This window comes from Trematomus bernacchii, unplaced genomic scaffold, assembly GCF_902827165.1.
Source record: "Trematomus bernacchii unplaced genomic scaffold, fTreBer1.1, whole genome shotgun sequence".
NCBI classification, from domain to species: domain Eukaryota; kingdom Metazoa; phylum Chordata; class Actinopteri; order Perciformes; family Nototheniidae; genus Trematomus; species Trematomus bernacchii.
In genome coordinates this window covers 7,285,189-7,312,049 of record NW_022987828.1, presented here as the reverse complement: position 1 = coordinate 7,312,049, position 26,861 = coordinate 7,285,189, and the positions used below count along the sequence as shown (strand labels likewise).

The window sequence follows — 26,861 nt, the reverse complement described above, 5'->3', positions numbered from 1 at the left end:
CTCAGAGCTCTGAAGGCTCCATCCTCGATGCAGGCGATGTGGTTTTTATCCAGCTGACTGTGGAGCACACAGGGAAAAAAGAGAGGCTTTGTTACACAAGACACTTACACAATATTTCTCTCCCTGTGGAGTAGTTGTATTCATTGATACAGTAAGCAGTACACTGATGAGCTATTGTAAATCCATACTGGCTTAGTCATCTCAGATCATGTTACCCCCAAGAAGAGAAGCAAAGGGGGACGTGACTTATGTTTATCTGCATCAATACATCCCATAAATCTGTGCTTCTGTGAGTGGATGTGCATGTAATCTGCTGATGGTGTAAATCACTGTTGCTACAAGCCATCTTTGGGGAGCTGCTTGTGTCTTTTTTAATCAGAGTCAATCCACTAAACATGCACAAACACACCAATACACACAATTTGTACTCTTAGCAAGGGCTATTAACTCAGCCACATAAAGAAATATGTTAACATGCTGGAATTATGCTGTTGAGTGCTGTTCACTTGCAGCTTTTCAGTTTGATTTGCTTCACTCATCATTGATTTCATCGAGTTATCCACACTACATCAGAGGCTCACAGCAAGTTCATTGGCAACTATTTTCATAATTTATTACATTAGTACATCCATCCCTGCGGAAAGGGGTGAGGTACTCACAGGTTTTTGATGTCTGTAGCTCCTCTGAAGGCTTTTCTGGGGATGGACTGGATGAAGTTCTCGCTCAGATCTCTGTGGAGACAATAAGAAGCCATTAGTTACACATACGTTACCCTGAGGTTGCCTTGGTTTGATTGATTCGGTACAGTTTGCGTGTTATGAAAGCAACATTAACACAATTTCCGCTGTAAATGTTTGAATCCCAGTATTTAAAGCATGGTTTTCAACCAGCAGAACTCACACTCTATTCAGTGCCACTCACCCTTATACCACACAGTGCAATACAGAAAGCTAAGTGCAGTTTTCCCCCCCTCTCCAATGTGTGCCAAAACCCTGAGGTGTGGTACTGCATTGAGATCTCTACTCACAATGGAGTGGTTATTTTATAGAAGCTGTATTAGTCAGTGTTCATTCATGCTATAATTTCTTCTCTGTGGTTTGACTATGCTCTGGTATGAGGTGCCCAACTAACAAACAGGCAGCAGGGCGGCGACCAATGAGGGGTCCTCGCTGATCCTGTGGGCTGGATTCATTAAGACGACGCAACCCAAAGAACATTGTCTTTTACTATTAGGCTGTGTGTGTCCGCCCAGCACTCAACGGTGGGTACAAATTAGGCATTTGAAAAGTGCATGTGTGTGGAAAGTAAGAGTGAGAAAGGGGAGGGTCCGAGAGGAGAGGAGGGAAGGAGAGTGAGTGAAACACAAGTAGCCATAGTTTTAATTAGCGGAGTCTTTTGTCTGTCGTTTAAATGGTGAGCTAACCTCATTCAAAAAAGGCTCTTCCCTTCTCCACACATATTCGCACAGACACACACACACTACACAGGGAAACTGTAGGGCGCTGCCACAGAGGCTCCTGTCTTGAAACACACACACGCACGCGGCCCCCACAGCAAGGACAGACGTAAACAGAGTGCAATATGGCCTCCCATAGAGAGGCGGAAGAAAAACACCACAATCTCTAAAAAGAAACTGTTTTGCATGGGACTGATGAGTTCTACTTATTTAATGTTAATGTACACCACATCACTCATTTATGCAAAAACCCCATGGGGTGATGTTGAAATGAGTTCCCAAGACTCCTGCCACAAACCAGTCTCACATTATGTCCCCATCGGGTCAACCTTTGCATCATTTCTCCCAGATTTAATATTGCACTGTTTGTTAAAGCAATATACAAAGAGGGGAATCACCACAGGGGTTGTGTTGTGCAATCGATCTAATGAATGGGTGGTTGTGTCTTTATAGTGCGGCAGAAATTAAAAAAAGGGCTCTGCAGGCCAAATAAATGAATGGAATTTGTGTTTGCTTTGTGGTTGTTTTTAATGTATGAAATCCAAAGCATCTCTTAAAGTGTAACGATGGTAAAGTTCCGTGCACAGTTCAATATTTCATATGGCATGAATGCACGTGCACAGTGAAAGTGATATAGAGATCAAGCTGTATGTTGGCAGACGGCTGTAACTTGTGGGGTCTTGCCCTGTCTTTACAGTCTCCATTAGGAGAGGGCTGTGTATTTAAAATAAAATAACTCCATGTCGGTACGGCCATAAAATGGGCACTTTTTTACCTTTGATAAACGAATGAAGAAGCTGTCCATTAATCTTAACTGGAATCACATTACAACAGTTTGATAACAGCTTTACCCGGCTGTTATTCACATCTCTGTGCATGTACAGATGTGCAGATGAAACACACACATCGCTGGCTTTTGTTCAAAGAGAACATAAATATTCCATCTAATGGCACATTCTAATTTTATCATCTGAGGTTTTATGGTCTTATTTCCTCAGCAAATCTGCATAACATCTGCTTTAACAAAGATATTCAGGCAACACAGTAAGTAAATTAAGCAATAACACAACAATAATCTATCTATTCTGAGTCAGTCTGCCACATTTTGGGTTATGTCCTTAACATGAAACCACCTTCATGTCTCCTTACCAGAAAGCATGGGAACAGTTGTGCTCCATCCAGCTCCTTTGTTGTTCTCTTGGCAAAACAGCCTAGAGTGCAGAGTTGAAAGCTGAGTCAGTCTGGCACCAGGGCTACATTGGTGCCGCTTATCTATGGCGACTCCGTGCGAGAGGAATGCTTTTGGTCTACCTGGCCATGCACTCTATCTGATGACTAATTAGTCCTCTCACCTTCTCCTCACCTTCCTGCAACAAACACACTTCTCACACAGAGAAGCAATTGTGCTTTACTGCAGACACACTGTTAATGACTTCCCCCCATGGACATCTGGGAGGAGTGCGGTATATATTTGTGTGTGTGTTTGAGTTTGTGTGTTCGCTCCCCAGGTTACAATAAGAAATGATACCAGATTGCTGTGCAAGGACAGCGTGGTTGGAGCGCCAGAGGCTACAGTAGATGCAAGGAGAGGAAGAGACAGAGAGATGGCGACAGAAATAAAAAGCTGGAATGCAAGACCAGGCAGGAAGGCTCTGACAATGTGAACACAATGCCATGTGTGTAAGTAGTCAAATGAAAGCTCTTGGGTGGAATCCACACACTAAAAACCCCATAATCCTATTTGTACGCTCTAACACGATTGGCTTGAGATATATGCTCCCACTTATGGTGCTGTTTGATTGGATTAGATGCTAAGGTCATGGGAGGTCGCTTGATAACTTTAGGCCTGTTCTGGGACAATGTGTGCCTAAAAAAAGCCCCATGACAACCATAAATGATGCTATATATCGTGCCAAAAAGTTTGCCTTTCTCTCATGTACTTATATTACTTTTCTCTCTCTGCCTGGTTCATTTTGTCCTCTGTCACATATAACAGAGTAATCTTAGTGGTCATGGTTTGGAGTCTGAAGTCTTCTGTGTCCTTTAGGGATTTATCAACGTGTTCAATTCCTACAGGAGCCAGAGCAACATTAAATTTAGCAACGCTTCATTTCTGCATTTACACATTCTTAAAACAGCAAACAGGACATTTCTGTGGGAGACCGTGCTGTATTTTACATATTCTGTGGTTGTCCCTCACTGGTATTTTCTAAGCTCAGCCTCGACTGTGTTGGCTCTGAGGTATTTGACATTTCTGATCAGTTTGGAAGCAGATTTCCAGAGAAGCACAGAAACAGGCATGATTATGTGAGAACAGTCACCACAATGATATTGGCCACCATGGTCTCCGTCACCAAGGCACGACAATAAATATAATGTAACAACCCCTTCAGCAAATACCACCACAGTGCATCACTTGAGAAGGAGACAACATGTAATTAACCAAACTGGCATGGCGAGAATTGACAGGAAAATTAGGAAAAAAACATTTGTTCTTGTTTTCTCTGTCAAATCATTCGGCCTTTAAATATCTGGCACATATTCAGGCTTACCCTACCTGAGGATTTTCAGATTGTAAAGCATTGAAGGAGCAGAGAACAGACAAGGTTAAGTATCAGATCTGGTCCTAACCTCTGGGCCCACTTGCACAGATCTAGTCAGGGTTAAAGGACTCTAGAAACCTTCATATCCACTCATTACAACGAAGACCCTAACCCTGAGGCATGGCTGCAGGCTTCAGCCTCAGCCCAGGCCCCCAGGCATCTCCCAGAGTGCTGTAATGATGTCAGACCGGCAACTTCTTTGTTTCCTTATTTCCTGCACACAGCATGCCAGTCCTTTTTCATTACAGGTGTGTGAACCCATGGCTGAGTGAGCGAGAGTGAGTGTGGCAAAGTTAGTGTTCAAACGGCCTAGACCTGGTATAGATTTACCTTAATGCACTACATACCTCGAAGCGGGCAGTTAGTTCATTAATGTAGCCTGGCTCTCTTTAGGTGACGTTGCTCACAGTTCATTTCCATTGTAGTCCTAATGATGAGGTAACACACATGTTTTCAGGTGTGTCTTCGCTGTATGAACTACAACCCGTAACACGCAGAGGTCGGGATTTTTAAGGTTTCCCTTGTACAAACAATGGTATCGTTGAGTCAGTGTAAAGTGCCCTATTAATAAACTCAGCTACTGATATGCCTATTTACAAGAATCCCCGCTGAGTCTATATCTGGAATAATTAGCAATGTTATCAGACATAGCTCAAGGCGCCTGGTCTGGAGATTAGCCGTACGTTGAAAGTAATGTCTCGTTCCTGTCTGATTCCCATCATTAACCTCTGATCTCTATCTCAGTACACTAATACTGTACACAACTTCAACTCTCCTCTGCCTGACATAACTACCTACTGTGGCTAAATACAATATTATAATCCCACTGATCAAAAAGGCAGCATAAAGAGATTTGCAGGATGTGGTTTTTATGCCTATAATATTCCCACTTTTATTTCTTAAATATTTAATTTCCGACCACAAAAACAGTTCCCTGCGATGTTGTAAGGGCTCAGCCACCTCAAGAACAGACAGTCTTTTCTGGGTAAACCCATCAGGGCCTCAGGCTCCACAGTGTGGTTCTCTGTGGGCGAGTAATATACAGCTTCTAATGAATAAATGAAAACACGCACAAGAATACATATGCACACACATGCCTACATGTGAACACAAACAATTGCCTCTTTCATGTCCTAAAGATTTCACAACATCAGCCTCTACAGTCGGTTGACAACAGTGGTTGACAGTGGATCATAAATCAGATGGGATGGTCTGATGTTCTGACATCTTAGTTTTTAAAGGATTTCAGTGAGGAAAGAAACACTGCCGGATACAGCTTTATGTGGAGGTCTCTACTTCTATGACCCCCTTCACCCTTATTGTTTTTCTGTTACCATTTTGTTCTTCTTTCCATATTTGTTCTCTCTCTCCTGGTGATTCTGGTAGGTTCGGTTTTTTTTCTGCTTTTAAGATAGCCAAAATCATATTTATTCTTTAAAATACTCTATAATAGTAGGGATTGCTAAAACAGAGTATTACAAATGCTGGTGATTTGAGATTTAACATTTTAAATGCAAAGAACATGACCTGAAAGGTTGTATAAAATCGATCAACATTTGCTTAACACTTATTTCTAGGTAGTGCAGATATGGACAGCATTTGTAATGCCTTCATAGCTTCTCAACTTTATTCCATCCTATCTCTGATAAAATTGTGATTTTATACAACTTTAAAATCATTATACAGTCAAGTTAAGAAAACGTTGTACTTCTGTCTTTGAGTAGAACCATGAACGCTTGATCTTACCTTTATTTTAGCCTGATTAGATTTCATACTGATAAATGACTGCTAGTCCTGAAACAAGGTGCCTCTGTGGTGCTTGTATATGTGCCAGAGTGAGGGCATTTATATGAGTGTGTTTACATAAAACAGTGTGTTTGTTTTCTTGATTTCTTGGCTAGATTGCATGATAAGAAAATGTTTATTCTTGCCAAGTGCTCCTAATTTCATTCTCCCATTAAAAGGGGGAGAAAAAGACAGAAAGACATCGGAGGAATGTGTCTGATTACCTACTCATTAAGAGCGTTAATGAGGTGTGTGAGGGCTGTTAAAAGAATGGCAGAGTGCTGCCACTAACGGCTAACTACTTTCTTCCTCCCTGCGCGGTAAAACAAATACTAGTTGACACACACATAAACAACAACACACATAAACAGTGGGCTTTCAGAAAGAAGTGGCTGACCCCGGACGTGTAACAACAAATGACTCATGGCACTGCGAGTAAAGGAGGCAGCCATTAAAATAAACAAACCAAAGAAGTACAAATTGATTGTGTATGTCTACTGTACAGTACATCCGCATTCTGTCTTTATCTAAGTCAGAACAATGATTTCTAAACCCTTAATAGTAGTATCCATATGGCAGAGTAAGCAGCACCACTTTTACAATCCAAATTGACTGAGGAAAAAGAAAACTTGTTAAAAACTTGCAACAAATATAAACAAGTTAAACTTTTGAGGGTATTCAATTGTCCTACTATATATTATTGTTATGACATATATAGAGTCTATGTGTGAAATCATTCAGTAGGAGCAGGTAGGGGAAGTAGGGAGTTAATGATCTGTTGTAGAAATGAAGCTGTTAGCCTTGTCAGTGGAGAAGCTCCAGCTGATGCAGCCAACCGAGGGGAGTCTGCATCTAACCATGAGAAAGCAATGACAGAACAAATCATCCCTTGATGAAGGCCATTTCTGAGTCCAGAGTGCATGAAGGTCCACTAAAAGCCTGACTTTGTTAACACGATGCATTTATGTGTAGTAATGTCTTTGGTCGAGGTACAGAGAAACAAACCCGCAGTGTCAGGAAGAGGGAAGGCCTTAAGAGTGGGGGATAGCATGAGGAGAATGAGGTAAGAAGGAGTATGGATCGAGGCTGCAGGGCCTTTGGGTGCTTGCCAAAACAAAAGCATGTATATGTGTGTATTTGTGTGGCCCGGAGAAAGTGACTGATTGTTTCTGTGTGCAGTCGAGAGTATCTGCTTCTTCTTTCTCACCCTCATGCCCCCCCCCTTCTTATCCTTCTCTCTCCACACCTTCCCATTATGCTTTCTTTCTTGCAAAAATAAATGATAAACATGCCTCCAATCTGCTTCTCTCTTCACTTTATAACTCTGCTTTCTATCCTCAATGATATGTGCCTCCACACAGCAGTGCAATCTGGTCAAGGGAGCCAGACACCACCACAACCACTATCATAATCATCATGATTACCATTATCATCTAGAGGTCAAAAACACAGCCTTAAAATAAAATCCTTCATTCCCGTTCACACAAATTATCATGCACAGACGCACAGATATAGGACATGCAATCACGCAGAGTGTGTCAGGTGTTTCTGTAGTCCCTTTGTGTCAGAGATGAGAGCGGGATGGAGCTCAGTGGGAGGAGGACTTGATAAGCGGGGAAGGAAAAACTGCTGCTCTTATTAAGAGAGAAATAAACAGGCTTGCTTTAGGAATATTCTCAGGCAAAAACCCAGGAGAGAACGCTTCTCTGTCTCCCTTCTAGGCCTAAATATAGACTCTACAAAGAATCCTAATGAAAAACAAACACTGCTCTATTACCAAAGGCAGAATAATTCAATAGCATCTCTTTCTTTGTAGATTGTCTTTTCTTTTGAAAGCTAATGTCAACACAAGTCCACCAAAACTAGTACAAACAGCCGGGGAAAATAACTGCGTAGCTGCGTGTCACTCTTTCCTCCGCAGTGTCGCTTTCTCTATTTATTCATATGGACTTCAGGAAATAAGTCATCAAGCAGCATTATCTCATTTCCAACATACCCCACAGACTGTCATAGCAAAGCCCTCATTTATATATTCAACCCTCTAATGTTGAACGCTTCTAAACATGCTGAAAGAGGGAAAAGGAGGCCATGTGGACGCATCTGGAGACGGTTTGTGATTTATTCTGATGTTGAAAAATGCAGCTAGCAAAACACTCTCTCTCTCTCTTTTCTATCGCTCTCATAACAAAAGCACACACATAATGCACATACACACACAACTGCCTCTTTTCGATGGAACCTAAAGGGGATTTCATGGATGGACTCCGCTCTAATCATCTACAGCCCCCCAACCAATAAGAAACACACATTGCTCCCAGACTGGAACACTCTACAACCACCAAGAGAAAACACAATGTCAGTGGAACTTATCAAGCCCACATGAGGGCTGACAGACAGACGCACACACACATAGAGAATCAAGACAAAGCTAGTTTAACTGTTGCCCACATCTCTCCTTTCACTGTAAGTGATTCACGATGTCTATGTGTGTTTGTAGGCTTACAAAACCCATTATGAACGCATACATTTGGCAGGGTGCTTTGTTGCCACCCGTGAAGCAAATGACAGAGTTAACATGGTGAAGAAAGAAGGGAGAAAATCTATCCTTTCTCCCCGCTCTCGCTTCATCCCTAATTTCCCCCAGCCATTATGTCTACTTGTGTTTCTGAGTGTGTCCAAGCCTTTCATTGGCAGTCAAGCTGAGTGATGGAGCAGGGCTGAGCGGCATCGATCATGACAGGCGCTTACAGGCGCTATCAACTGACGGCGGGGTGTTCGATAGCGCCACTTTGCACAGGGACACAGTCAAGCCCCGGCCATCCATCATTCTGTCTACCTGGTGGACAATAGAAGAAAAGTGTGGGAAGAACAGAGGGGAAAGGAGGGAGGGTGAGAGAAAACATACCGCTCAACAGGTCTATTATCACTGCCATTACCTATCCCTACATTAGCTAGAAATAATGACCTCCATCTCTGAGAATAGCCTGGAAATTATTTCGCTGAGTTAGACTAATGTTTTACACTGGACAGAAGTTAAAGGGAAGGAGACAGCCATTTAGAAAGACAACAAAGCCAATCTGGGTGGCTGCTCACACACATTCGCATACAGTACACACTGTGTGGTCTTACTAAAGTAGTTAAAGATGCCTCTTTGTGAACGACTGGCTACCTAAAAAGTAGGTAACTGATCCTGGAGATCGTATGACAGCTTTTCCTGGAAGAGCTGGTCTGAGGTCAGCGTTATTGAGCCGCTGGGATGACAGATCCACCACACCTAACCACAGGCAGCTGATACCAGATCACTGGGCTGACACAAAGACACACACAGTCAGGAGCTATTTCAATCAACACGTAAACTGAACACACTTGCAGACACTTAATCGACTCCATGCACTTCGTAGAGGTGCAGAGTTGCATCGAGAAGCAGAAGGAGAAAAGCCTCTGGGGAGTGTGTTTGAAAAAAATATGACATGAAAGAAAGAGTGGGAGATTTGATGACTGCTGACCAAAATGAACCCCTGCATAGATCATCTCGTTTCCTCCGCAGTCCTCTCTCAGAGGAACCCTACTCAGTCTGCTCTCGACTAACTGTAATCGAGAGAGAAACCTCCAAGTCATTACTTTAAACTCTTACAGTCGCCGTTACACATGGAAAGTATCAGACGAGAGAGGAGAGGACTGAGCCAGGGGGAAGGTGAACACAGTAGTTACCTTTATATCATGCATGCTCTTCAAATCCCTCTGAAAGCCAAATAAAAAAACAGCCCAAAGGTACCTGCTGAGATATACACATTCAAGGACACACCCTCTAAATAGGGGAACTTGTTAGAAAAATATTGTTGGACTTTTTACAGTTTTTTCTTCTTTTTTCCTATTTCATCGGTTGTGCATTGACATATATATAAATATATATATATATATATATATATAGTTCATTTGCATCACTTTCCTGTGGAGGAAATGATGCCACATTGCACTGAGTGGGAGATTAAGTTGTCCAATAGAAGTGATGGAGCAATAAAGGCTGCCGGCTTTTCACACGGTTACTGCCTCCTGCTCACCATGATGTATGAGACAGGTGCACTGTGGCTCCTGTCAAGTCAACAATTCACCTTATCTTTAACAGGACACACTCACATGCACACAAACAAACCCTCGGAGGCACACTCGCAAATACATACAGTGCTTTCACACACACACACACACACACACACACACACACACACACACACACACACACACACACACACACACACACACACACACACACACACACACACACACACACACACACACACAACACACACACACACACACACACACACACACACACACACACACACACACACACACACACACACACACACACACACACACACACACACACACACACACACACACACACACACACACACACACACACACACACACACACACACACACACACGTTATCTTAGTGCAGCCAGACTGCAATTTAATCAGCAGTAATTCAGGTCTTTTGTCCCTGTATCTCTGCGCTCAGTGCTTCACAAATTACACAATATAGGTGAGTAATGGTAAGCTGTGCACACAACTTAGTGACAAACAGAAGGTGGAATTAGAGATCTGTGTCACAGTTTACGGGAGCAGACCCTAAGATCCTCTAGTGTTGCAATTGATTTATAGCCAGGGGTCAGATTTCACCTGTTGATAGCGCCACTGCAACACTCTATGAATGTCATTATAAGGCTATATGGGAAATTTGCTCTGAGACTTTTGCACATTATTTGTCATAATGATATAATCACGTTTCCATTTTTCAGTTTATTCATAGCTGAAGTTGACATTTTGTAAGTGCTTCTTTTGTTTGACCAACAGTCCAAATATATTCAGGTTATTATCATGGAAGACAAAGCGAACCAGTAGGTTTTTGCCATTTTTGTCAACAAAATGACTTAACTCAATTGGTTATCAAAACTGTTGCTGATATGGTTTTTTTACATTGACTTATCATTTCAGTTTTAATTCATTTTGGCATAGAAAATGAGGTTAAATAAGTGAGAAGTGAAATTAGTTTCTTAGACAAAGTTAACTGGGCTTATCTTTTACGTGCCTAGAGGCAATGTTTCCTTCCTGTGACAGGTGTGTGTAAATGTCAGGGGTCAGTAAAGGCATTCATGAAGCGATGAATAAATAACTGCAGGGTCTCTGAGACTATGGAAATCTTCTCATGAATATAACATGATGCCGTCAGGAAGGCAATTGGCTATACTTACTCAAACAACAACACAGACAAACTTTAAAACTTTGATTTCGTTCTTTAATTGACTGGCTGACTTTCTTTTGAGTGGGCTATTTCAAATTACAATTTCATAGAAAGAAATGGGAATAAATAGGGTGAAAGTGAATCAAAGCCTCTGGGTTTTGCTTCCACTTGTCCTCTTTCTATCAGTGCTCTTTAATTAACTTCACTGCATAAAAGAAAGTAATTCCACTAGACCTAACGACCCAATACTTTTCTGATTCAATTTCACTCAGGCAGCAAGTCAAAACCCAACTAGTCAGTGTGTGTGTGTGTGTGTGTGTGTGTGTGTGTGTGTGTGTGTGTGTGTGTGTGTGTGTGTGTGTGTGTGTGTGTGTGTGTGTGTAAGTGTGTCTGTATGTGTGTGTGCGATCCCTAATGTCGGGATGGGATCTCAGTCCAAACTATAGGTGAGGGGCCAGAAATTGCAGAGGTGCTGGTTGCTAGGAAACGGAACCCAGCTGGAATTGTGACTAAGCCTTGAGGGTACTGTGTGTGTGTGTGTGTGTGTGTGTGTGTGTGTGTGTGTGTGTGTGTGTGTGTGTGTGTGTGTGTGTTCTGTTTTTAAGAACAAGACTGAGGCTGGCAGAGGAAGGAAGAGGACAATAGAGTTGGTCCCAGCTGTGCTGCAGTGGGTGGGTGGGAGTAATCCTGAGAAAAAGAGCTGAACAATGGACATCAGTGAGTGCTCTGGATGTTTACTCTGTCCTCCATGCTGCTCTGACTGGAATACCCTCATCCTCCCACACTGACAGCCAACATACATTGTAGGCAGGGGAGTAAGTGAAGCAGACCTTACAACCACCACATAATGACAGACAAAGACAAACAATTTCAGCTCATGGATATAGATGATCTGCCACTACGACCAACGAGACATTAACAATTATTCCTTATGGTATAATGGCAGACCTCAATGTGAACAGTTTTCGTTGGAACTATTACTTCGGTTAAAGTGTTTCCAATGAAAACTGTTCACAAAGAGGTCTGTGGATTACCTAGCATAACCACTACACTGTTTCTGGAAGACACGTAGCTATTATGTCATCTTTTAAGGCTTTGCTTGCACAAATGTAACTCCATTCATCTTTGGATTAAGTTGACAACACTAATATTTAATAGCAGTTACTTTTAAAACTTCAACAACTGAAACCAAAACTACCTAAAGGGTTTTTAAACTGTGATGTTTTTTTCTGTCCCTTTAAGACAAAAACTTTCATCAAAGGATTGATAGAGGGACTACCTGCCTCTTTTATTCATTCGACATGGGATATTACCCTCTTGCATTACTTAAAATATTTTTGGAATAATCGAATGTGGCCTTGAGGTGTCTCATTAATGAACCACCAGCCTGCAGCAGATGATATTTACAATGATCAGGAGATAAAGATGAGGCCTGAGGAGAATAAGATTTCAGGGTTAATGAACCTTTGCAGAGGTGCCGCCGCAGGCATGGATTACTACACAAAGGCCAAAAACACACACTATCAAGTATACACACACACACACACACACACACACACACACATATGCATGCAAAGGGGTCTCTTTGTCTACCTCACCGTATTCCAAATAAATCAAAAACATATCGCACTTCAAAAGGTGAATTTCAACATTACAAGTCCTCTTATCAACTGTGTAGATAAAAATGGCACTGAATGAAGGAAATTGTATTCCCTTTATGAAACAGATAGGGTCCAACATAATGGAGGCTGCAGCACATCCATCATCATCCAAAAACATTAGCATAAAGCCTGATTACTCCCCACGGCTGCCAGTCGTCTGTGTGGAGTAATGAATGCATGCCAATACAGTTAGCACACTGGCGCTAGCCAGATGAGGCCCATACCTTTAGATAAATTACTGAAACAATGACAGCTATGATGGATAAGAGGGAATACAGTGGCTTTTTGTTCCATATGTGTGAACACTGAATCAAGTCCATTCATTGTCGTTGAACTAACCTGCCACCTTGCCTGCTTGTGTAATCATGCCTCTGACAGCATGCGTCTTTGTCTGCTCTTGAAAGCAACTTCTGGATTATTGTATTGCCAGAAATTCTGCATGGATGACGATGCATTGCCCGAGGCTGAGAGCATGCATATTTGCTGTGTGTGTGTGTGTGTGTGTGTGTGTGTGTGTGTGTGTGTGTGTGTGTGTGTGTGTGTGTGTAAGAGGGACTGGTAGCCCCTGAGGATGCTGTGTGTCACAAAGCAAGCCTGGCACTCGCTAAAGGACCAACTGCCAGAGCAGGGGGCATGAAATTAAAACTCACCACCCAGGAAAGAAAGGGAGAGGAAAAGTCAGAGGGAGGAGGAGGAGGAGGAGGAGGAGGAGAGACGGGTTGGTGGAGGAGAAACAAAGGATAATAAAGATGCAGGGGAGGACAGGACATAATAGAGTGGCAAAATAAAATCACCCAAGTCAAATAGGAAATAAAAGACATTTGCAGGGACAGAGTGAAAATGTGCTATGCATTAATCGCGCACGCTGAGATTTTTCTATACCATTTCTGTTTGATGGGAAAAAAAGCCATCCGACAAAAAGAAAAATCCTGTCAGTATCATGAAAACCACAAGAAAGACCATCAACTGTTTGGAGAAAAAGTGCTGCTGACCCTGAGAACTTCAAGTAATATATCATCATATGTGTTGACTTGCCATATTGCCAGACATACATTTGGTTTGTGTTTCTTCAGATGGCCATAGATCACCCCACGGGTCTAGACCTAATCAACACTGAGGCTCTGCACAGCTCTGGCACCTACATACACACACAGACACACACAGACACACTATGCGGTTTGTCTATGTAGGCGTACTCTATAGCATTTTCAACTCTGACCTCCAGAAAGAACAGGAGGACCCCAGAGACGATGATGGATATGCCAGAAGCAGGGAGTGTGTGTGTGAGAGAGAGTGTGTGTAAATACACATTTGTATGGTTACCTGACAATGCTACATCCTGTAGCTGATCTATCGCTATTCATTTTATTGTGTATTTTACTACTAAGGTGTTTATTTAGAAGATAACACACACAACACACACTAAACTGCCAACACACACGCAGATGGGAACAGCCAAGCGGATGTCCTCTCTCGGAGCTTCCTATGTCACCCTAGACATGACCTTTCACTCCAGCTCTGTGAGTCAGGCTGGGAGGGCCCTGAGCGTGACCGATCCATTAGACTCCTCTGACAAGGATGAGGATGACATCTGAACCTCCAGAGGCAGGGGAGGGAGGAAGACGAGCATCAGGAGGAGCCTTACTAAAACGCTGGGAGAATGTGGGCTGTGGATGTGAAGGGAATAGCATCCTACAATTTGAGAAATCAAATCAAGGTTCAAGGTTTAAGGTTCTTTATTTGTCAAACAATTTCCATCTCCACGTCAGCAAAACCAAGGAGCTGATTGTGGATTACAGGAAGCAGCAGAGAGAGGGACACAGTCCCCATCGCCATCAATGGGACTACGGTGGAGAGAGTCAGCAGCTTCAGGTTCCTCGGGGTCCACATCACTGAGGACCTGACATGGACTCTTCACACCACCACCATCACCAAAAAAGCTCGATAGCGGCTCTTCTTCCTCCGCAGGCTGAGGAGGTTCAACATGGACTCCAGGATACTCTGCAACTTCTACAGGTACACCATAGAGAGTATCCTGACCTTCTACAGTTGCACCATAGAGAGTATCCTGACTGGCTGCATCACAGCCTGGTACAGCAGCTGCACCGCCCTCAATCGTAAGGCTTTACAGAGGGTGGTGCAAACTGCACAGAACATCACCAGGACGGAGCTGCCCTCCATGGAGGACCTTTACTCCCAGCGCCTCAGGAAGAAAGCCCTCAGGATTACAAAAGACCCCCATCACCCCAGCCACAAACTGTTCTGTCTGCTGCCGTCTAGCAGGCGTTACCGCAGCATCCGGACTAAAACCACCAGACTCAGGGACAGTTTCATCCCACAGGCAATAAGACTGTTAAACACCTGAACTGTTGAAACAACATCCACAATATTCAAATAGTAAGAGATTGCTTTAAGTAAATCTCAAAGCAAACAGTATCAATGAAAAAGTTCCATTGCCATGTGGAAGACAATAAAGTTGATTTTCTGGTTCTTAATTGAGAGCTGGAACATTTACTCAAACACACTCATGACAAATAGAGATGCATTTTGTCATAACAAGGCTGATATGATTTTAACAAAGTTTTACAGATTGCAGAAATGCTTCGCTCCAAACTGAAAAGAGACACCTTGGCAGGAAATAAAGGACGGAACAGGAGTGACTGTGTGAGGGGAGAAGGTGGGGGAGAGCTGGGGAGGATGGGACTCTCAGGATGAGCGAGTGAGAGTGACAGCCCTGTCTGGAATGCCTTTGTCCGCATAGGCTAATATTTGCTGTTGGATTTTGCTTTTTCCCCTTCTCTTATTTGCTGTTGACAGAGAGGAATGAAAAGGCAGCTAGCCAACGGGTTACCTAGTAGCAAGACTTTTGTGTGTGCATGTGTGTGCTGCCAGCAGGTTCCCAAGCAGCAGGTGGTGAGCAGAGGCAGAGCAGTTAAGGAATCTTGTTTGCTGCTCAAAAGTTGCTGCTACTCTCCATTAACCCTGCTCAGAGCCACAAACACAGGCCAAACATGCGCCAGAAATGTGTGTGTTAGGGAGAGACAGTCAAGACAGGGAGAAAAGGATAAAGACATACAAACTCCTTACACATAGAGCCAAGATCCCCTCCACCTCCATCCCCTCCCCTCACTCCCCTCCCCTCCCCTCCCCTCCTGGGGAGTCAGGGGTTGCGGCAGCCTGGGTGTCTGCCTGAAGGCCAGTCTCACAGCAGGCCAGTCATAGCAGCGACACTTTGATGTCTTTGTGGCGAGACTCCGTGCCTCATGTCCACGCTCATTAACTTTGTCAATGACAGATCAATGTGAGCCTGCAGAACGCTGCGCTGCCTCAAAATTACAGCCTATTTACCATTCTGGGTGTGAGTCTGCACTGGCCTTGGCATCGCTCTGAGCAAACAATACAGCAAGAGACGGAGTGACTGTTTGCTCATGATAGCACCCATTTAACAAGAGTAGCCCCCTCACACATGCGAGGAGGATATTGCTCCACTTAACTCTGGCATCCCGACTTCCTCCGGCTTAGCGCTCACAGACAGCAGTCACATCTCTTTACATCCTGTAGTTCCCTGTTTAATGATTAGGAGATTACGGCCCTTCTATCTTTTTGCACCCTAACGTCAGTCAGACAGTTGCATCCGACCGGAGAGTCATGAACCATGAGAGCAGTTCAAGCTTGTCTCTCACAACATGACCCACATTGTCAAGATCGAGCACTTAGCACCTTTAAACTACTTCTGGAATCTTACCCCTATCTCCTGTGGCTTTTAGTCACCACTCCATTTCATTTATAGCTGGATTTTACTGCTTTCACTGCTTTTTGAGAGCCTGCATGTTTGTGTCAAGTGGGGTTTGAAGAGAATCTCTGTTGCAATCTGTCTGGGAGGAAAAAATGTTGTTTAGACGGAACAATTATTCAGTTTTGTGTTTATTATTCAAACGTCGGGTTCAAAACTGAAACTCTGTTCAGGAGTTTAATATAAGCAAACTGGATATTGTGTTTTTGGGTTAGGGTTCAGCAGATCTTTACACAAACATTCTTAGTTTTCGATATTTGTTACTGTGGGCACATACAAAAGTTATGTTTTACCTGCATGAAGATATCTTTTTTTTTTTTTTTTTTAAACCAAGAAGAAAGGCAATGTTCTCAACTCATAACAAAACATATTGAAACTGATTGGAAAGCATGAAAATCCCCTGAATGCCAAATTCTCATCTCCTTCCTACCAAATGTATGCACCCCCCTTGCACACACATAAATAAGCTATCAGTAACTCTCAGGACTGCATAAACACAACATGTGCACACACAAACAAGTTCTCACATGGCAATACATGAACACATGTGCGTAGTACACACACACACACACACACAAAGCCTGCTGCACACAGACACACTCAGCCAGAGATCATCTGTACTCTAAATATTTAAAAAGACTATCCCTCTGTCTGTAATTAAAACCACTGCAGCATTCCAAAGCTGTATCCCCTACCACCAACTAATTTCTTCCTCTTCCTCTCCCTCACCTCCTAGTCTGTTGTTCTTCTCTTCCTTCCTCCATTCTGACCTTTGCTTCAGTTGCCTAGAAATGGTGATGTTTGAAAATCTTCCAAAAACAATGAAACTGTGGGAAATCCTCTGTGCAACAAATGCCCTCTCCTTGACACCCATGAATCTCTCTCTCTCTCTCTCTCCTCTCTCCTCTCCCCTCCCCTCCCCCCCCCCCCCCCCCATGAGCAGCACACACCACCACCACCACCACCTCTCATTTTCACTCACAGCTCATCAAGAATGGCGGTTCATCTACCGTTGGGAGAAAGTAAAAGGTCAGGTTTTGTCTGGAAGGTATAGGCAGCCATCTCTCCTGGGAAAAGTAATGATATGTTAGGACAGCCCGCACAGCAAACATAGGAACCATGATTCAGCGCCACACACTGTTTGGTTACAAAACTTATGGCTTCTGTCGTGCCCGGGCCTGCGGGGATACCGGGGATAAATTCTCTCCTTACCCCACCGCTTCCTCCCATTAGAATTTGCCCAAATCCTGCCTTTATCACCGTGTTTGCTCTTCTGAGCTCGCTAATGCTCTCAAGCCTCTCTCACAAGGTAGGTGTTTATATGCATGTGTGTGTGTGTGTGTGTGTGTGTGTGTGTGTGTGTGTGTGTGTGTGTGTGTGTGTGTGTATTTGCTTTGGCCTGCAAAGTAATGCTTCCCATCCCCTTGCCATCAACATAGATGGAATGCAGGGAGTAATGTGATAAAAGCCTGAGAGTGGGAACACACACTTAGAGGCTCACAGGACAGACATGTTCCTAGAGAGGAGAGCAACAGTTTATTCATCAGCTCTGATAGCCATAGATGCAGCACGTGTGTGCATGAGGGTGTGTGCATGCACTGTATATGTGTGTGTGCGCAGAGTTGTAAACAGGCACTTCTCATGAAGTGGAGATGGTCTACGGAGAGCTGCTCTCATTTCAAACATCATTTATTTATTAGCCCCCTGTGTGTGACATACGCACACACACTGTCACACACGCGCACACAGTGACAGAAATTCTGCAGTTTATTCCATCACGCACCAGCGATCAACCTCATTCCCTTACCCATTTCTACCGCCCCCTCCTTCAATCCCTCCCTTCTTCCTTCCTTGAAATCGATGGAGTGTTTTGTCACCCAACGCTGCAATTCGTGCAATATTCATCTGAAGAAAAAAAAAACTCATCTCACAGTCAATGAATTTTTATAAACTGTTTGTCGCTGATTGGTAAATGAAGGGATACACACATGCACGTACGGGAACACACGCATGAACACCAACAACCCCATTATCCAAGCTTCAGGCGAGGGCTTTGTTTCGTACCATTGGGATCTGACAGTGATTTATGGAGAAGGGGAGTCACACTACACCCTGATACACACTGCATCACAAAGCAAGGTTACTGGCCCAAACATGGGTACAAAGAAAGGTTAGCGCTCCACCAACAAAGCCACACTGACAGCAATGCACGCCGTGGTCCGGGGTCAACACCACATCAATGCAGCCCAATGGACGAATTCAGCAGACCCACTAAATGAATGCAATGGTTGCTTTCAATAACTTGTTTTGATGAATTCCATGAATATGAATCTCTCTGCAACCCCACTCAATGATTCTTTAATGACTCTTCCGGAAACTGCGCAGGGCTCAGAAAAAGAAAAAAATGACTCTCCCGCTGTCAAACTGAGCTCAATTTTATGTGCCAGCTACTGGAGTCATTTTCTGCTGCATTACCACTGCGGTTTTGTCAGAGCGGTGAACCCAGGCCGGACACACCCTGCCTCGCAGCGCAGGTATGCCCTCCACCGTGCCAGGCTTTCTGCTTTCCCTTCAGCACGGGCATGTTGGATCATCTTTATATCCGCTATCAGTTACAGCTCTGGTGAGGACAACACATTCCTTCTGACTCATTAGGAGTGATGAAAACACAAGGAAGCCATTTAGCTGGTAAACTGCAACAATTTTAACTCCACGGTTGGTTTTGGAACACACACATGTAGGCACTGCGGGGGGAAAACTGATTCCCAAGGGAATCATTTTTTCTACACTGCAACCACAGAGTTTTTTGCAGCGCATTGCAAAATCCATTCTGGGTGCTGGTTTGTTGCTACTCAAAAAAACAAAAACAGAAGGCCGTGATACACTGTCTTGTAATGTTAGCAAGTTGAGAAAAAACAGATAAGGGCCATGGGGCAGACATATGAGGGGCAGAAGGAGGAGGACAAGTTTGCATGTCTCATGATTAAAAAATAAGCACACAAAAACACACTGATGAATCACAGACACATACTGTAACATCAACTGTGAGTCATCTTCAATGAAGCTTCATTTAGGGGTAAAATGCTCATTGCTGGTTTTTCTTTAGGGGCTCAGGGATGCACCGCAGAAGCTAATGATATCAGAGAACATGCCTCTGCAGCTAATCACACAGTCAAATAAACTTTATTGACTTTACTGTAAAAGCACAAAGACAGAGAGAGCAGGAGAGGGAGAGAGGGAGAGGGATAAGGGGAGGCAGGGGGAGGAAGACAGAGGAATAGGTTTGAGAATAGGCCTCAATTAATTCAATAAGAGTTCATTTTCTAAAAATGTTCCTCAAATGTTCACCACTCTCACACTCTCTATAAGTGCTTCAGCTTGGGCAACAATAGTTTAGGGTTGTTGTGTGTGTGTGTGTGTGTGTGTGTGTGTGTGTGTGTGTGTGTGCGTGCGTGCGTGTGCGTGCGTGTGTGCATGTGCGTGTGCGTGTGCGTGTGTGTGTGTGTGGTTTTTTTTGGTGAAGGTTTATGAAAGCCACTCCAGGGCTCTTCAAGGCCGGCCAGCCACGGCCAGCTTGACGATTGAGGATCGGAATTCAGGAGGGCGGTTGACAAAGAGGCTCTCCCCTGGTGTGTGTTTTACAGAATGAGCAGGAAGAGAGAAACACAGAGTGTAGATGGAGAGAGAGCGAGAAAGGGCGAGAAAGAGAATGATAGAGAGCGAGAAAGAGAAAAAGAGAGAGATGAAAGAGAGAGCAGGTGTGAGAGACACAGCATTGACAACTGGAAGACACTGGTCTATTCAGAGCGATGTAATTGCCGTTACAGTGGCTGCTTGTTTCGTTAATTTCCTCTTTAGAGGGATTCTGCAGCAGTTCTTGTGTTACACATTAATAATGTTTTGTGGGATCCCCTCTCTGCCCCTCCCCCTCCCTGTTGACTGACAGCTCGGCTGCCTCCTGGCCCAGCCTGGCTCGGAGCAAGGGAGTGGGTGACTGAATAGGCTAATAAATGGTGAAGGAGGGGTTGGTCACACCCCACCCTATTGTACCGACGCTGTCACGCCTGACCCTTAACCAAGCACACACACACACACACAACCACAATCACGCACGCACCCACCCACACACACTTTGATGGCTAACTATGTCTGCGCACAACCTCTTACGTACACACACACACCTTCACATCACCTCTGTCAGTCCTGACCCCATACCAAATACCCAGGCTCCCCCCTGTATCCAAGGTGACCAAATGAGGCCCCAGCTATCGCCTAGCAACCAGGGAACAATGAGCTCCAAGGAGACGGAATGGCTTGAGCAAAGGGCAGGCTATTCTCTGGAGATGGAGGGAGGGATGGAGGGATGGTAGCCGAGGTGGGGAGAGGAGGGGACGAGGGGTGATGGGAATGGTGTTAGGACACATCTTTAACCATGTCACAAAGACGGTGCATGCCTGGGAAACAAGGCTGTGCTTCTCTAACCCAGCTGGACGTCTCCGCTCAACTCTGCTCCGCTCAACTCACTCTAACAACTTGGAAAGAAACAAGTCTGACTTTTACCTTTTCTTTTTAGTTACACCAACCTTCCTCCTATCAGGGGAGGCCGGGAGAAAAGCCAGAGAAGCAAATAACAAGAAAACTAAAACATTGAGTAATGTGCAGTTCAGTTCTACGACATCTGTCAAACATTGGATATATCTTTGTTATGCTCCAGAGACTCAAAGGGCTGACAGCATCATGACAACTCCCAGGTTCCCTTCAATCAGCCGGGGGGGAAACGTTCAACTAATTCGATTTTGACACCGACATCCCCCAGTTTTGACTTTACACGAAATGTGAAAGAAACTTTTAACAGTACTTAACTGCTCTGCCCCTAGAAAAGCATGGATGTTAACACACGACGTCTCACCATCTTTCATCGTTCTATATTCAGAAACACAGGTATGAAGGTGAATGAGGGTGAGATTGCCGAGGGGCTAAACGCAGCAAAACAACACTCTGCCAATTCAGTCTCCATAGAAACTAATAGGAGTCATACTATAAAAAGACAAAAGAATGTGTCAAAAGTCAACCCTGCCCAGATTACAGACTGATGCTCTAATGATTCAACTGATGTATTTATTACATATCCATCTTCGATTGGGATTCTGCCAAAGTGTCTGGCAATAAATCCTGTAGGAGGTCTTGTCTTATAGCGCACTCTACAAACCAAAATCACCAAAGCTGTTAAACAAAAAAACTCCTGAGAAAGAGGGAGAGGAAATAGACAGGAAATACAAATGTGTAAAATGAACGTTGAGGAAGTGTGAAGGGCTTTCGGTCACCAGTCAGTTAGCTTGTTCATGTGAAAACTCTTTGTTAGCCATGAATGGCCTCCTCAGCTTTATGAAGTGGAACCTGGGCATATCCTCTCACACACTTGCACACAAACACACTGACACTAAATATGTAGCAAGAATGTGCAACCTTCCTATGTATTAGACTGCCAATTGAAAGACTTTGAAGGCCTTTTCTCACCGTATTCTAAAATTCCAAATACTACATCAATCAATAATGAATGAATTCGTTGGAACCCTAGCATTCATGAACGTGGTAGCCAGAAAAGTGGTCCTAATCTACAAGTCAGAAGTAATTCCGGTCTTTGGGTCTAATGAAGGTGTCAGGGGGGGGGGGGGGGGGGGGGGGGGGGGGGGGGGGGGGGGGGGGGGGGGGGGGGAGCAATAATGGTGTGTGGCTATGCGTTACGGATTAATAGACACACACAGACACACTCACACACATGCATAGATTGGTTTTGGAGGATTTAACAGGATTTAAGGAGTGGCAACGTTTCTTTAGGCGTAGTCAAATCAAAGAGCATCAGGCATTGTTCAACAATCTCTCTGTCCCTCTCTCTGTGTCCCTAGATTTATTCAGATGTCCATTTGATGAAGTGTTGACTCGCTCAAAGAGCAAGAGAGAAGGGAGAAGTCATAGAAAATGTTGTATTCGTTTGCGTGTCTGCCATTGATTCCTGGCCTATAGTCGTTGTCCTGCTTAAAACATCTGACCTTCTGTGGCCTGTAAATATCGGGAAAGGTCTCCGGGATAATGTATTGGACAGAGGAATGCACCATAATGATTTGCCCCGTTCTCTGACCGCATTGTGTGTCTCCGTGTCTGGCTGGGACACTCTTGACTTCATGGGAACTGTCTGCATCTCCAGGTCCGGTCTGGGCTTGGCTTGACCTATTACTCTTCCTTTTCTACAAGCCACAATCCATTGCTGGTAATATCCACTCCACTAACACCAGCAGCAACAACAGCCCCTCCAGCCATCAGCTTGATCTCCACATGAAAGGGCCTGCGAGCTCATTACCACAGCCTGGGGCTCATCAGGGCCCCCGTCCCGTCCCCAGGTCTTTTATAAGCCATGAGAGGATGGAGAAATTCATCGAGGAGGGAAGAGGAATGGGGAAAGAGAGCTCATATAGGGCAGCCAGGTGTTAAAGATACAGATAAGACGCAGGGCGGAAGTAATAGAGGGGGAGGAAAGGGAAGTGATAAGGAAGGTAGGACAAGGTAGATGACAGAGAAGAAGTAAGGTACAGAGAAAGGGGCAGGGGGGATGATAGAGGGGAAATGGGGAAAGCTGACAGAGATAGGAGGCTTTCTCCTCCTGTCTCTGTGCCGTGTTTCATCCTCCATAGGGCCCCAGTGTCACTCAGGCCTCCTCCAGCAGAGTCCAGCTTTGAAGTGATAATAGGGCTTTTGGCTCCACTGCAGGTGCCCATGCCTCCCTCTCCCTCTCTGTCTCCCAGCACAGCCACATAGATGAGAGGAGATGAGAATCCTTTCATAGTGTACAGATGAGGCCAATCTTTCTCCCCTCTGCCTCTTTTTCTTTCTGTCGCTTTATCTGCCAACCCCACTTACTCTATCCCCGCACTATGTATTGCTTCCTAGGCACTGTCTGTCACTTTCAGGTCCTTCCATTGCCCTCTAACTCATTTTACTCCTCCTATTCTTTGTCTGTTTACTTGATTGAATTGCAGCACTTCACTGGATTTAGGAGAATGGAATTTTAAACTACCTGGAAAAACTATTTAAAGTTTACAAGGGAAATAAATAAACGTTCCGAGCGGATAGAGGGTCTCTACAGTAGGATTACAAAAGAGGATTTATATTTCTTTCCTACCACACCTTCATTACTGTTTCCCTGCCCTCCTATCGTTCATCATGTCTGGTTTCCAACTGTGCCTTATTCCTTGTCAATCAATACTCGATGCCTCTCTCTCCACCTCAGCGCTCCCTCTGAGGCGTCCCTGATACAATGCACACCAGGTAAACACACACATAGATCTGGCTGCTTCTCAGTTGTAACACTCATTTCTGGAAGCTTTGCCTGGGTTGGGCAGGTGTGTGTGAATGTGTGTGTGAATGTGTGTGCAGCACACTTCTAGTTGAAACAGCACAGCAGGGAAGGGGAATCGATTCCATCCCTCAGCGATTTCCTGTTAGACTGTACAAAGCTAAGAAGTGAAGGCACCCCTGCAGACACATACTGTTTCTCACCAAAAGATATCTCTACGCTGGGCATACACACACACACTGGGGCTAATGAGATCACCGCTCCATACTGTGATACCAGCAGCAGAGTATTGTGAGAGGGAGCAAATATAGGAAACAGATAGACGTTTGTACTAGAATTCACTTTTTCCCCTGTGCTAGGCTCACTGGCCCTGCACGGCTCAATATGTATTTTTACTGGAATGTGGGCAGTCCATCGGCTTACCTCAGCAGACAAGTGTCTTTTGTTTACTGAGAAAGTTGGATGGCTGAAGAGAGAGCACAGACGTGCAGGATAGAAGTTTCTGGTTGTATTCACATGTCTGTTTTTGCTTCTCACAGTGTGTTTATATGCACACATACAGTAACTCATAACTGTGTGAAATCAGAGGTGGGTGAAGAGGTTGATCTGAAGTGTTTATGACCCAAAGTAACAGCTTTTTGTTTGGAACAGTGTGTTTGGTGGTTATCATTTCAAAACTTGTATACATTATTAACAGAACCATATGTCCTTTTAATGTAGACTACTGTTTAAGAGGTTGATCACACTTTTGTCCATATCAGCAGCAGCAAATTAATTATAAAAACTATGAAAGTCTAGACACATGTAAATGAATACTGCAAAGATAGTGAGGATGGGTTCGAATTTGCTTTTTCAAGTAATACAAATAATATAAAGTACTGTTACTTCCTTACTGATATTAAGGAAGTAAATTCAAGTAAGATTTAAGGTCCAGTACAAAAACTGTGACGATTGTGTTCATACAGAAGGAAATTGCACATGTTTCAAAATGTTTGTAAACATTTTTCAATTTATATTATAAAATCTAGTTTATAAGAAGTATTAATGTTTAATTTATTATAATACATCTGAAAGTTGCCTTGATTTTGTCATAACTGCAATGCATCCAAACGCCCTCTGTGATATATAATACATGGAAGCCTCCACAACACAACCGCAGCCCACAGCTGCATATTAGCAGCTCTTTGGGAGCCGTAGGAGGGAGGTGGTGTGCTCAAGTGCACCTCAACAGCAGACAAAAGTTGCCTCATTCACTTAACCAACCAAATGTTCGATCTCAGATTTCAACTAGCAAACATGTCGTCACCAGTTTGCTTTATTACATAGCCTGCACCATGTCAACCTAATTCATCTTGAGGCACACAGGCTTTGTCTTTACACGGTGAAACAGTCACCAACTTCCTAACTAAGTTCAGCTGCTATGTGGCAACAGCTCTGCACCCTGTGGAGTCTCATGAACAAAAGGCCTGGAGGTGTGCTAAGTATAAAGCCCTAAGAATGGACCTGCTCACCACAGACAGAGAGGAGACAGAGCTCAGGGTTCACACACGAACACACACACGTAGAAATATGGCCACGGGGAAGAGGAAGGAGTTTAACCTAAGACGCTCCTTCCACAGGATAAAGGGCTGCCTCTAAAGCCTGTAATTACGTATGCACACACACACACAACTAGAAATCCAAAAATCTCTTTCCATCCATTTCACCGCTCTTTTCCCAAGAAATTGTATAAAATCTCGTTCAGTAAATATGAGGCTCATTTGGAACCAGTTCACCTCCCAACTCTTGGGTGTTGCTGTGTGTCTTCCGCTCGCTCAGAAAAGGTAAACAGCTCGAGCCCCTCAGAGCATTGGTTGCTACAGCAGCAAATCAGCAGGAGGTGGGCAAAGTATTTGTGCAATGGCATTAGTGTGATTGCATGCGAGCTTGTGTGTGTGTGTGTGTGTGTGTGTGTGTGTGTGTGTGTGTGTGTGTGTGTGTGTGTGTGTGTGTGTGTGCAGGCATAATTTGCCCTGCAGTTTGTTTGTTTGTTTGTTCTTTTTCAATCTCAGAATCAGAGATGGAGCCTGAGGCCGCAGGATAGGGCTGAAACAACCATTTACCATATGCATGTGGGTTTGCTGGTCAATGTGAGTTTGGCAACACATGCGCATGTGTGGGCAGTTTGCTTCTTCCTGCTTTTGAGGATATTGGGAAGGATTTTGATCCCCCTCTCCCTTCTGAACTCAAGGGCGGAGAGGCTGTGTTTGGGTCTGCTTGGGTGACTTCCAGTGCTGATCTCCAGAGTCTCAAGTCCAGACCCTAACAGCTCATAACTAGAGATTACACACGGACACTGTAGTCTTCCTGCTAAGCTCCTCACACACGACACTTCCACATGATGATCCAGAGCAGATATCGTTGATCGAAACCCCAGATCTCGAACCGTAGCGTAACGAGACGGACAGATGCACTGAGCGAGGGAAACACCTATTGCAGGGAGATTGCACTCTATTAAGCCTGTGATGAATGAGCTGGATTTTTCATTCTGATGGCTGCATTCATGCTCCATGCTGTTTAACTGCACATAGCCATAATGCACACACACGTCCACTAAGCATGTGTCCATGAACACACACACACACAGACAAGCAGGACAACCCAACTAGCGCTATACGGGTTGTTATTCCTGGCTGGAATTGCAGCATTCCACAAGCCCCTGCGTGGTGATTTCAAGGAGTGAGTGTATGTGTGTGTGTGTGTGTGTTTGCGCTTGTGTGTGAAGACATGAAGGCCCCCTTTTCGTCCTGTGTGTGTCAGTTCCAATCTGGACCAGGCGAAGCCAGCCGTCACAGAGGCAAACTGTCGGCAGCGGCACAGAGAGGAGGAGGAGGAGGCCTCCGCGAGTGAAATCCCTGTGTGTGTATACTCATGACGGATCTAGACCACACTGTGATGTCTTATTCATGCCGTATCAATTCATAATGA

At 44.2% G+C, this 26,861-nt stretch overlaps 1 protein-coding gene across 2 annotated transcripts in view; it reads right to left on the bottom strand.

Moving 5' to 3' along the window:
- slit1a (slit homolog 1a (Drosophila)) overlaps positions 1-26,861 on the bottom strand; it is an 85,763-nt gene that overhangs the window by 38,975 nt on the left and 19,927 nt on the right. For both annotated transcript variants that reach the window (XM_034152533.1, XM_034152534.1), the window contains exons 5-6: positions 660-731; positions 1-57 (exon numbers count right to left, since the gene is read on the bottom strand). The exon at positions 1-57 is cut by the window's left edge and continues 15 nt beyond it. In XM_034152533.1, the coding sequence (XP_034008424.1) occupies positions 1-57; positions 660-731 (129 nt within the window). The remainder of the gene's footprint in view (positions 58-659; positions 732-26,861) is intronic.